Below are 12389 nucleotides of genomic sequence, written 5' to 3' on the forward strand. Positions count from 1 at the left end.
TCTTGGCATTCCCTCAACCAGATTCATGAGGTAGTCACCTGGAATGCATTTCAATTAATAGGTGTGCCTTCTTAAAAGTTGATTTGTGGAATTTCTTTCCTTCTTAATGCGTTTGAGCCAATCAGTTGTGTTGTGACAAGGTAGGGGTGTTTACAGAAGATAGCCCTATTTGGTAAAAGACCAAGTCCATTTTATGGCAAGAACAGCTCAAATAAGCAAAGAGAAACGACAGTCCATCATTACTTTAAGACATGAAGGTCAGTCAATACGGAACATTTCAAGAACTTTGAAAGTTTCTTCAAGTGCAGTCGCAAAAACCATCAAGATGAAACAGGCTCTCATGAGGACCGCCACAGGAAAGGAAGACCCAGAGTTACCTCTGCTCCAGAGGATAGGTTCATCAGAGTTACCAGCCTCATAAATTGCAGCCCAAATAAATGCTTCACAGAGTTCAAGTAACAGACACATCTCAACATCAACTGTTCAGAGAGGACTGTGTGAATCAGGCCTTCATGGTCGAATTTCTGCAAAGAAACCACTACTAAAGGACACCAATTAGAAGAAGAGACCTGCTTGGGCCAAGAAACACGAGCAATGGACATTAGACCGGTGGAAATTTGTCCTTTGGCCTGGAGTCCAAATTTTAGATTTTTTGTTCCAACCGCTGTGTCTTTGTGAGACGCGGTGTGGGTGAACGGATGATCTCCGCATGTGTAGTTCCCACCGTAAAGCATGGAGGAGGAGGTGTTATTGTGTGGGGGTGCTTTGCTGGTGACACTGTCTGTGATTTATTTAGAATTCAAGGCACACTTAACCAGCATGGGTACCACAGCATTCTGCAGCGACACGCCATCCCATCTGGTTTGGGCTTAGTGGGACTATCATTTGTTTTTCAACAGGACAATGACACAACACACCTCCAGGCGGTGTAAGGGCTATTTTACCAAGAAGGAGAGTGATGGAGTGCTGCATCAGATGACCTGGCCTCCACAATCACCCGACCTCAACCCAATTGAGATGGTTTGGGATGAGTTGGACCGCAGAGTGAAGGAAAAGCAGCCAACAAGTGCTCAGCATATGTGGGAACCCAGGTGAAGCTGGTTGAGAGAATGCCAAGAGTGTGCAAAGCTGTCATCAAGGCAAAGGGTGGCTATTTGAAGAATCTCACATATATAATATATTTTGATTTGTTTAACACTTTTTTGGTTACTACATGATTCCATATGTGTTATTTTATCGTTTTGATGTCTTCACTATTATTCTACAATGTAGAAAATAGTAAAAATAAAGAAAAACCCTTGAATGAGTAGGTGTGTCCAAACTTTTGACTGGTACTGTATGTACTGTTGGATTTGACCTAGTCCAGACTAAGAGACTTCTGGTGATAATACTGACACCAACACCAATTTGAGAAGAACAGGGCCCCTATTCATAAAGGGTCTCAGAGTAGGAGTGCTGATCTAGGATCCGGTCCCCCCCGTCCATGCAATCTTATTCATTGTGATCCAAAAGGCAAAACTGATCCTATATGAGCATTCCTACTCTGAGAACCGTTATGAATACAGCCCCAAGGAGCTACCGGACTCCTTCACGTTGCAGTCTGTACCTCCCACACGGAGGTCAACCACGCTACACCACACCTTCTCCTCCATAACTATCTTGCTGCTCTTCCTCTCCTTGTCCAGTTGGCTCTGGCTCTCCTTCAGGGCCTTGGAGGCTTTAGCCAGGATGTCGTTGGCCGCTGCCATCTCTTTCCCCTGGGCCTCCTTCTCCTGCTGGGCCTTCTGGAGGTCTCTGGCCAAGCCCTGGGCTTTCCTGTCCAGCTCTGCCTGCCGCGCCTGCCCCTCCTGGGCTAGCTTGTCCAGGTTGGCCTGGAGGGAAGTCTTCTCCTGCTCACAGCGCTCCAGCTGCTGCCGCGTGTCGCTCAGGGAGGCTGTCTTTCTCTTCAGCTCCTCCTGTAACACAGCAGCCCTGAGAGAAGCAGAGACTGGTCACAAAGAGTACTGGATGTGGATCAATGACCAATAAAAAGGAAATAAGCTTGGTTTATAGTCTGTGGCCAGAACCATAATTAATTCATATTTCAGGTGAACTGTCTATAGACTGCTGCGGCAATGGTCACTTTCCTTGTTGATGAGAGATGATATGTTGAACTTTGACCCTGTCATTGTGTCCGTCGGAATGGTAACCTGACTGTGACAGCATCAGAAAGCTGCACTTAACGCTTACCCGGCCTTCTCAGTCTCTAATAGGCGACCCAGCTCCTTCAGCTTTCCCTTGACCTCTGACCCCTGCTTCTGGAGCTTCTGCACTTCCTGCTGGGCCTGCTCCCTGGCCGCCCTCAGCTCCACCCCCTCCGCCTCCGCTTTCTTTAACACACGCACAGAGAACACACACACTGCCATTTCAGAGACATCACAGTGACTCTCAGTCTCTACTGCAACCCTGATACCAAGATGTGTGTATGAGCTAAACCCCCTTCATATCGTTAGAAACAAAAATCTGCACACAAAAATGTATGAAATGTGTAAAGGTAATACACACAGTACTATAAATGTACAAGAACCTCCCCTAGGAACTCCACTTGTGAGCGTGTGAGTGTAACTGACCTTGGCCCGTCCTTCCAGCTGCTCTATGCACTGTTCTGAGGTCAGTAGTTTGTCTTTGACCTCCTTCAAACTGGCCTCCAGCTGGCCACACTGCTCCCGTCTCTCCTGCAGCCTCCGGCCCTGCTCCTCTACACACGCCTGGCTCTTACTCAGCTCCTATAAGGACAGGAGAGAAGAGGCATTCCTAGGAATTATCTTCCTTCCTTGAAGTAATCATTGACTAGATATTTGTATTTGTTTTTATTATGGATCCACTATTTCTGGGGTCCAGCAAAATGAAGGTAGTTATACATTTTAAAAACATTACAATATATTCATAACAGATTTCACAACATATTAAGTGTGTGCCCTCAGGCCTCTACTACCACATATCTATAACATAAAATACATGTGTACGTGTGTATGGTGCGTATGTTATCGTGTGTTTGTAAGCATGTGTCTATGTTTGTGTTACTTCACAGTCCCGCTGTTCCATAAGGTGTATTTGTATGTTTAAAAAAATATATCAAATTTTACTTCTGGCATGAGTTACTTGATGTGGAATAGAGTTCCATGTGGTCATGGCTCTATGTAGTACTGTGCACCTCCCATAGTCTGTTCTTGACTTGGGGACTGTGAAGAGACCTCTGGTGGCATGTCTTGTGGGGTATGCATGGGTGTCCGAGCTGTGTGCCAGTAGTTCAAACAGACAGCTCAGTGCATTCAACATGTTAATACCTCTCACAAATACAAGTAGTGATGAAGTCAATCTCTCCTCCACTTTGAGCCAGGAGAGATTGACATGTATATTAATGTTAGCTCTCTGTGTACATCCAAGGGCTAGCCATGGTGCCCTGTTCTGAGCCAATTGCAATTTTATTAAGTCCCTCTATGTGGCACCTGACCACACGACTGAACAGTAGTCCAGGTGCGACAAAACTAGGGCCTGTAGGACCTGCCTTGTTGATAGTGCTGTTAAGAATGCAGAGCAGCGCTTTATTATAGACAGACTTCTCCCCATCCTTGCTACTGTTGTATCAATATGTTTTGACTATGACAGTTTACAATCCAGGGTTACTCCAAGCAATTTAGTCTCCACATTATTCATTACAAGATTTATTTGAGGTTTAGGGTTTAGTAAATGATTTGTCCCAAATACAATGCTTTTAGTTTTTGAAATATTTAGGACTAACTTATTCCTTGCCACCCATCCTGAAACTAACTGCAGCTCTTTGTTAAGTGTTGCTGTCATTTCAGTCGCTGTGGTAGCTGACATGTATAGTGTTGAGTCATCTGCATACAGACACACTGGCGTCAGTAAAGATTGAAAAAAGCAAGGGGCCTAGACAGCTGCCCTGGGAATTCCTGATTCTACCTGGATTTTGTTGGAGAGACTTCCATTAAAGAACACCCTCTGTGTTCTGTTAGACAGGTAACTCTTTATCCACAATATAGCAGGGGGTGTAAACAGACTATGATCGATAATGTCAAAAGCCGCACAGAAGTCTAACAAAACAGCCCCCACAATCTTTTTATCAATTTCTCTCAGCCAATCATCAGTCATTTGTGTCAGTGCTGTGCTTGTTGAATGTCCTTCCCTATAAGCGTGCTGAAAGTCTGTTTTGTCAATTTGTTTGTTTACTTTAAAATATCATTTTATCTGGTCAAATAATTTTTTCTCTCCAAAAGTTTACTAAGGGTTGTTAACAGGCTGATTTGTCGGCTATTTGAGCCAGTTAAGGGGACTTTACTATTTTTAGGTAGGGGAATAACTTTTGCTTCCCTCCAGGCCTGAGGGCACACACTTTCTAGAAGGCTTAAATTGAAGATATGGCAAATAGGAGTGGCAATATCGTCCACTATTATCCTCAGTAATTTTCCATCCAGTCATTGTTGATAGACAATTTTTTTCACTTCTTCCACACTCACTTTACGGAATTCAAAATTACAATATTTGTCTTTCATAATTTGGTCAGATATACTTGGATGTGTGTGGTGTGTCAGCGTTTGTTGCTGGCATGTCATGCCTAAATCTGCTAATCTTGCCAATGAAAAAATAATTAAAGTAGTTGGCAATATCAGTGGCTTTTGTGATGAATGAGCCATCTGATTCAATGAATGATGAAGCGGAGTTCGCCTCTTTGCCCAAAATTTCATTTAAGGTGCTTCAAAGCTTTTTACTATCATTCTTTACGTCATTCATCTTTGTTTCATAGTGTAGTTTCTTCTTTTTATTCAGTTTGTCACAGGATTTCTCAATTTGCAGTACGTTTGCCAATCGGTTGTACAGCCAGACCTATTTGCAATCTCTTTTGCCTCATCCCTCTCAACCATACATTTTTTAAATTCATCAATCCAAGGGGACTTAACAGTTTTTACAGTCATTTTCTTAATGGGTGCATGCTTATTAGTAACTGGGATAAGCAATTTCATAAATGTGTCAAGTGCAGCGTCAGACCAACAAATATTATTCACATCAACAACATAGTAATCACTACAAAACTTATTGTATGACCTCTTATACACAATATTAGGCCCAGCCTTTGGAACTTTGGTTTTCCTAGGTATGTCTACTATATTGTGATCACTACATCCGATGGATTTGGATACTGCTTTCAAACAAATGTCTGCAGCATTAGTATATGATCAATACATGTTGATGATTTGATTCCTGTACTGTTGGTAACTACCCTGGTAGGTTGACTGATAACCTGAACCAGGTTGCAGGCACTAGTTACAGTTTGAAGCTCTCTCTTGAGTGGGCAGCCTGATGAAAGCCAGTCAATATTTAAATCACTCAGAAAGTATACCTCTCTATTGATATCACATATATTATCAAGCATTTCACACGTTATCCAGATACTGACTGTTAGCACTTGGTGGTCTATAGTAGCTTCCCACCAGAATGGGCTTTAGGTGAGGCAGGTGAACCTGTAGCCATATTACTTCAACAGTATTTCAAATAAGATCCTCTCTAAGCTTTACAGGTATGTGGTTCTGAATATAGACCGCAACATCGCCGTAATTGGCATTTCTGTCTTTTCTGTAAATGTTATAACCTTGTATTGCTACCACTGTATCATCAAAGGTATTATCTAAGTGAGTTTCAGAGATAGTCAGAATATGAATGTCATCTGTTACTGGCAAATTATTATGAACCTTGTTTCTTAAGTTACATATGTTAACGTGGGCTATTTTTAACACTTTTCTGGGAAGCTTGATAATTGTTCTTGCTTTACTGGGAAGCTTTGCAGAGGTAGACATACTTGGGTTATTTTTATTAGTGCAGGGTGAGCTGCACACAGTGGACTTCCTACTAGGGCACACCACCTCAGTGCTTACAGTATTACTCTGGTTCATAGGCATATGATTATTGCATACAATAGCTGTAGGATCAGCAGAGGCATTCAGGGCAGTTAGAGGGACATAAATTAGGTTATTTACATTGTGTGTTCCAACGCCCCTAGGAGCTGTTCTGAGCTGCCCTTCATAATGTCATTTGACCCCACATGAACCATGACAATATCAGCCCCCGGTGACTGACTCACAGCCTCGGAAATCAACCTGGTGATATCCTGAACTTTTGCCCCAGGAAAACACAAAGTCTTTGCCCCAGGTACAGATATATGCCTCACCATCGAACTCCCTATCACAATCTCCGGAATGATCCGGCCTCTGCCGTGTCTTGAAGCAGATTGTGAGGCCAGAGCAACAGAACTCACCTGAGAAGAGGACTGCTGAGACGCCGGCTGCGTGCAGGCCACAACCGCCAATATGATATGATTGGACAAGTGAACACAAGGGCTCATCTCATGACTTTCCCCTGTACTGTCATGTCTAATCAGTGATTACTTCAAGGGAGCGAAGAAGGATGCACTTTTAAAGAATTGGAATGGGGCCTAGCACTCAGCTAGGGCATTTTGTCCTACAGACGCAGGTTTATTTGAGAAAAGATGACAATCAGTGATATATTATGTCAATAGATGGGTCTCCATTGAAGGAGTATTCTGGTAGATACTATATTCATCCAGCATGAGTATATTCTGCTGTTGTCATCCAACCTATGGCTGACCTGCTGCTTGTCCTGCAGTGCATGCTGGGCTGTCTCCAGGTGGTTCTCCAGGTCTACTCTCTGGGCTGCCTTGGCTGCCTCGGCCGACAGCAGCATCTCCGTCTTAGACTTCAACTGGGGAAACAACAAGACAACAACTTTTTTGTGCTGGAATCTGGTTGAAAGCGTAACACTCTTAACTCTGGGTCATAAACCCCCCTAGCGATGGGGGATCTATCTGTGCCCCTATTTGTATATCCCTCACTCCAGTCAATGGTAAAGGGATAGGAATAATATTTATCCATCCATCAGTCCATTGACCCTACCTGCGTGTCCAGTTGGGCCACCTTCTCCCTGCTCTCTGTCAGCTGGGCGTTCAGTTCCCCTAGAGAGGTCTCCATAGCCTGGGCTCGGTCCTGGGCTGCCCGGAGGAGGCTCTTCTGCTCCTGCACCTGCTTGTGGAGGTTGTCCTGAGCCTGCTTGTGGCTCTCCGATTGGTTCTTCAGCTTGTCTGTCAAGTGTGTGACCTATAGCCCCCAAAACAGAAAGAAAGAGAGAATTAGTTGATTAAGCTATTGTATGTTTTTACTGTGGTACATTGTATCACATCAGTAGTGTTCTTTTTAACACAACTCCTAAGCACACTAATTGAATAATACGTGTGTGTGTGCACTGTGTGTGTGTGTGTGCACTCTGTATTAATTATGTATATGCCTGTCTGTGCATGTGTGTGTGCTTTTGCTCCTACCTGCGTCTGTAGCGTGTGGTTCTTCTCCTGCAGCTGGTTGAGCACGGCCGTCTCTCCCTCCCCAGCCTGGATCTTGGCTACCAGGTCCTCCCTCTCGGCCTCCAGCTGGCTCACGCTGTCCTTGGTCTTCTGCAGCAGGGCCTCCAGGTTCTGGATCTTCTGGTCCTTGTCACCGATCTGACGCAGCACCTGCTCCAGGTCATTCTAATAAGACAGGGACGAAGAGCCAGAGGGAGAAGAGTCAAACAAACGTGTTGTCTGAAGCACTTTCTAAATAGGAGTCCAGGGCAGGGCTCTAAAGTGCGACCAATTTAGTCGCATAGGAGACCAAATATTTTGCTGTGCGACCTTGAGTTTTAATTTGGGAGCACAGTGCAAAACAAATTATATATTTTTTATATGATAATTGTTGTAATGATAAGGCTTCACTGTACCATTGTTTCCCAAGCTCAGATTCATTAGCGTCATGCTTGCACTATTAATAAAGCGAAAACGGCTTTTTTCTAACCCAAAGAAAAAGCCATATCTCAGACTGCCCATCTTAATCTTTTTATTGGCCAGTCTGAGATATGGTTTTTTCTTTGCAACTTTGCCTAGAAGGTCAGCATCCCAGAGTCGCCTCTTCACTGTTGACGTTGAGACTGGTGTTTTGTGGGTACTATTTAATGAAGCTGCCAGTTGAGGACCTGTGAGGCGTCTGTTTCTCAAACTAGACACTAATGTATTTGTCCCCTTGCTCAGTTGTGCACCGGGGCCTCCCACTCCTCTTTCTATTCTGGTTAGAGCCAGTTTGCGCTGTTCTGTGAAGGGAGTAGTACACAGCGTTGTACGAGTTCCTTGGCAATTTCTCGCATGGAATAGCCTTCATTTCTCATAACAAGAATAGACTGACGAGTTTCAGGAGAAAGTTATTTGTTTCTGGACATTTTGAGCCTGTAATCTAACCCACAATTGCTGATGCTCCAGATACTCAACTAGTCTCAAGAAGGCCAGTTTTATTGCTTCTTTAATCAGCACTACAGTTTTCAGCTGTGCTAACATAATTGCAAAAGGGTTTACTAATGATCAATTAGCCTTTTAAAATGATAAACTTGGATTAGCAAACACAACGTGCCATTGGAACACAGGACTGATGGTTGCTGATAATGGGCCTCTGTACGCCTATGTAAATATTCCATTAAAAATCAGCAATTTTCCAGCCATTTACAACATTAACAATGTCTACACTGTATTTCTGATCAATTTGATGTTATTTTAATGGACAAAAACATTGCTTTTCTTTCAAAAACAAGGACATTTCTAAGTGACCCCAAACTTTTGAACGGTAGTGTATCTGGTACTCCTTTTATGTTGTGCTCCTAATTTATTTATTTAATATATATAGATATATATTTTTTGGAGAGCACCAGTGCTACCAATGAACATGTTTAATTTAAAGCCCCAGTGGTCCTGGGTCGTGTTCATAAGGCATCAGACAGAAAACAAATAGACGAACAGGATGGGACGACATGGACTTGTCCAATATGAAATGTTGTTTTCTGTTTTGCTAAGGTGTGCCGTATTAAATACAACCCTGTACTAATGTGTGGTGGGTTTTCTGGTGCTGAACATCACTTCACATAGGTTCTACTATACACACAGTGGAAGAGGTGAGTTATACTGACACAAAACTATTTTCTTTAAGCGCTACGTTGACATGTCTGGTAGTACCTGTGCCTCTCTGAGCTTGGTGTTGGTGTTCTGCTGCAGGCCCTGGAGCTCCTGGTGTTGCTGCTTAGCTTTCTCCAGCTGGTGCTGCAGGTCCAACGTCTTACTGCTGTTCTCCTTCAACTACAGCAGGACACACATACAGTGGTCAGTCCCAATACAGTACCTCAGTTTATGGCCTTATTCTGAAACCCCCCCACCTATAGAGACCCACTTCTACTACAGGCCAATCTATAAACAAGCTTGTGCAACAATCCCAGGTCTTCATATATCCATATACATCCTATAACAATATCGGTCTCTGTTCAACTCTACTGATCCCATAAAAATAAAAAGGGCCAATATGACTGATGCTCCACCAATCACAGGACATTGATTTGAATGTCGGTTCTAGTAATTCTATGTCTATGTGGATACCCATCCTATATGAAACTCATGTGATGTCCCTACCTGTTCCTCTGAGCGGGACAGTTTGATCTGCAGGTCGGCGGCTTGCTGCTCGCGGTCCTTCAGTTTCTCCCCAGAGAGCTGCCTCTGCTCCTTCAGACGGCCCTGCACCTCCCCCAGCTGACGCTCCGCCTCCAGGAGCTTAGCATGTAGCTACAACACAGAGGAGTAGGAGGAAGAGGGGGAGTAGGAGGAAGAGGGGGAGTAGGAGGAAGAGGGGGAGTAGGAGGAAGAGGGGGAGTAGGAGGAAGAGGGGGAGTAGGAGAAAGAGGGGGAGTAGGAGGAAGAGGGGGAGTAGGAGAAAGAGGGGGAGTAGGAGAAAGAGGGGGAGTAGGAGAAAGAGGGGGAGTAGGAGAAAGAGGGGGAGTAGGAGGAAGAGGTAGGCTGACAATTGATCAAAGACAGTGTCTGAGTTTGTTAGATGTGCATGTGTGTCTCACCTGTATGTGTGTGTGACCTGTTTGTGCGTGTGCGGATGTGTGTGCGGGTGTGAAGGTGAATGTGTGTGTGGTTGACCTGTGTGTGCACGTGCGTGTGTGTGTTTCACCTCTGTGTGTCTGACCTGTGTACGTGTGTGTGTGTGTGCACGGCCGTGTGTGTTTGTGCGCATGTCTGTCTGTCTGTCCTGTGTGTGTGTTTCTGACATGCGTGTGTGTCTGACATGTGTGTGCGTGCCCGTGTCACTACTAACCTGGCTGATCTCACTCTGCTGCGCCAGGCCCTGGCTCTCCCTCTCCTCCCTCTGCTGCTGTAGCTGCTTCCTCTCCACCTTCACCTCACCATGCTTGGCCTCCAGCTCAGCCACCTCCCTCCGGAGCCTCCCTGCCTCCTCCCCCTTCTCCCCCAGCTCTGCTTGGGCTCTCTGCAGGCTGGCTTCAGCCCCTGCTGCCCGGGCCTGGAGCTCTTGCACCTCCAGCTCCGTCTGGTGCAGGCTAGCCTGGGCTGTCTTGTTGGAGGCCTGCTCAGCCCCCAGGCAGTCCTCCAGCTCCTGGAACTCCTTCTCCCTGCGCCCAAGCTTCTCTGAAAGCCTCTGGGGGAGGGAACCAGAGGGGGAATAGTGATTAGTGATTATGGTCCTGTGTAACTCCCTTGGTAAGAGTACGGCGCTAGCAACGCCAAGGTTGCGGGTTCAATTCCGGGCAGGGATCATCACAAACGCAAGTTGCTTTGGATAAAAGAGTCTGCTAAATGGCCTACAGGTTGTGAAGAGAACTTTAGTTTCAGAATGTTTTGAAAGACAGAAATGGATACTCCGAACCGATTAGCATGAGGGGCGATCTGCTAGAGGGCATATGAACCTTCCCTCTTCTGATTGAGGTCATGTGTTATGGAAAGTATTATACACACCCTTAGAATAGTTGCTGTTGGGAGATGTTTACCAAAGTGAGGATATGAGGATTCATATAATAGGAGTCTAATTAACAGTTCAGTTCCCAATTGGCAAAACAAAATGTGCAGATGCCATCTCACGTATCATAGTGATGTTGGTCATTCAACCTCTGAAAAGAACAGAGCATCCTTACAGACCTGCATGCAAGGCAGAGCGGTGAGGGGGGGAATTATATTTCTGAGCACATGTTTTACGAAAGGTACTTGAATTCCGGGGTGTGTGTGTCTCTGACATGTATGTGACTGTGTGTAGTAAACTTGGCACAAGGGCGATGAAAGAATACAACGTTGTTAATGACAGTGCTGCTAAGTGGGGGATGTGACAAGGACATAATACATCCCACACACAGATCCTTTTTCCCCTCCACTCTCCGGTCCTCCTCCTGTCCCACAGCAGCTGTGGCTCCATCTCTCCCTCTCTTCTTTCAACACCTCTGTCCATCCTTTTCCTTCCAATGTCCTTGTTTAAACCTTTGTTTGTCTCTCCCTCAATTGTCTCTCTCCATCTACTGTCTTTATGCATCTTTTATTTGGACATTTCCCCCCCTCTCTCTGTTTCCCTCTTTCTATCCACTGTACCGCTCTCCTCTCTCTCTAGTATCTACCTCTTCTCTCTATTTTTACCCAACTCTCCTCTCTCTGTTCAACCAATACATCCCATTTAATTTCCACGTTGTGGGTGGTCCTAGAAGCGCATGTGTGTATCCAGTCTCCATGCAGACAGACTGATTTACATTTCATTTATTTATACTCTATTTAACCAGGGAAGTCACATTGAGATTCTATTTTTTTTGTGGAAGGTCTGTGGTGGGCTAACTTCCATGGTGGGCTACCTCTCTAATCACCCCTCTCTCCCAGACACCTACTTGGGGAATGGAGAGCAGCTGTGCCGGCAGCACGACTAACACGGTTGACACAGGGGGGCTTTAAGGGCCGTTGTTGGGGTTGCCAGAGAGTTTAAAGCTAAAAAGCCACACTGGCGCATCACTGCGGTTACCTGCGATCGTATTTCAGCCCAAAGTGACGGGTTGCCAGGGCAGGGGTATGGCAGATATGAACCACTGCTGGTTTAATTATAGGCCTGTGTGTGTGTTTTGTCAACATGTCGATGTTGCCAATGCACGCTCATCTCAGGCTGGTGACAGCAGAGCACTGTGATGAGACGGTGGTATATGAGGCGGCTGGGTTAATTAAGAGACTAAAATAACGGCCTGGCAAGGCTGGCATGTTTTAGCAAATGGCAGTTGGCATGGATTGTACAAATTACTGCAGTCACAGTAAATTGGGTACTACGTGTCTATTGCTATTTCGTGTAGCACATCCTACAGTGGAAGTGTGAGTGTTTGTATTTGTGTTTCATCTGTTGTTAGGATTGTAAAGCTGTTAAACGATCAAAGTGTCTTAACGGGAGGTGAATTTGTGATGGTGGTGACATGGACTGATGGAGCATCGATTCAAC

At 45.1% G+C, this 12389-nt stretch overlaps 1 protein-coding gene across 1 annotated transcript in view; it reads right to left on the minus strand.

Annotated features, from left to right (window-relative positions):
* LOC121532249 (early endosome antigen 1) overlaps positions 1-12389 on the minus strand; it is a 59102-nt gene that overhangs the window by 6024 nt on the left and 40689 nt on the right. The window contains exons 11-19 of the mRNA XM_041838081.1: positions 10233-10571; positions 9545-9694; positions 9098-9217; positions 7388-7591; positions 6966-7166; positions 6661-6774; positions 2610-2765; positions 2230-2369; positions 1641-1971 (exon numbers count right to left, since the gene is read on the minus strand). Coding sequence (XP_041694015.1) covers positions 1641-1971; positions 2230-2369; positions 2610-2765; positions 6661-6774; positions 6966-7166; positions 7388-7591; positions 9098-9217; positions 9545-9694; positions 10233-10571 — 1755 coding nt within the window. The remainder of the gene's footprint in view (positions 1-1640; positions 1972-2229; positions 2370-2609; positions 2766-6660; positions 6775-6965; positions 7167-7387; positions 7592-9097; positions 9218-9544; positions 9695-10232; positions 10572-12389) is intronic.

This window comes from Coregonus clupeaformis, chromosome 19, assembly GCF_020615455.1.
Source record: "Coregonus clupeaformis isolate EN_2021a chromosome 19, ASM2061545v1, whole genome shotgun sequence".
In the NCBI taxonomy this organism is placed as follows: Eukaryota; Metazoa; Chordata; class Actinopteri; order Salmoniformes; family Salmonidae; genus Coregonus; species Coregonus clupeaformis.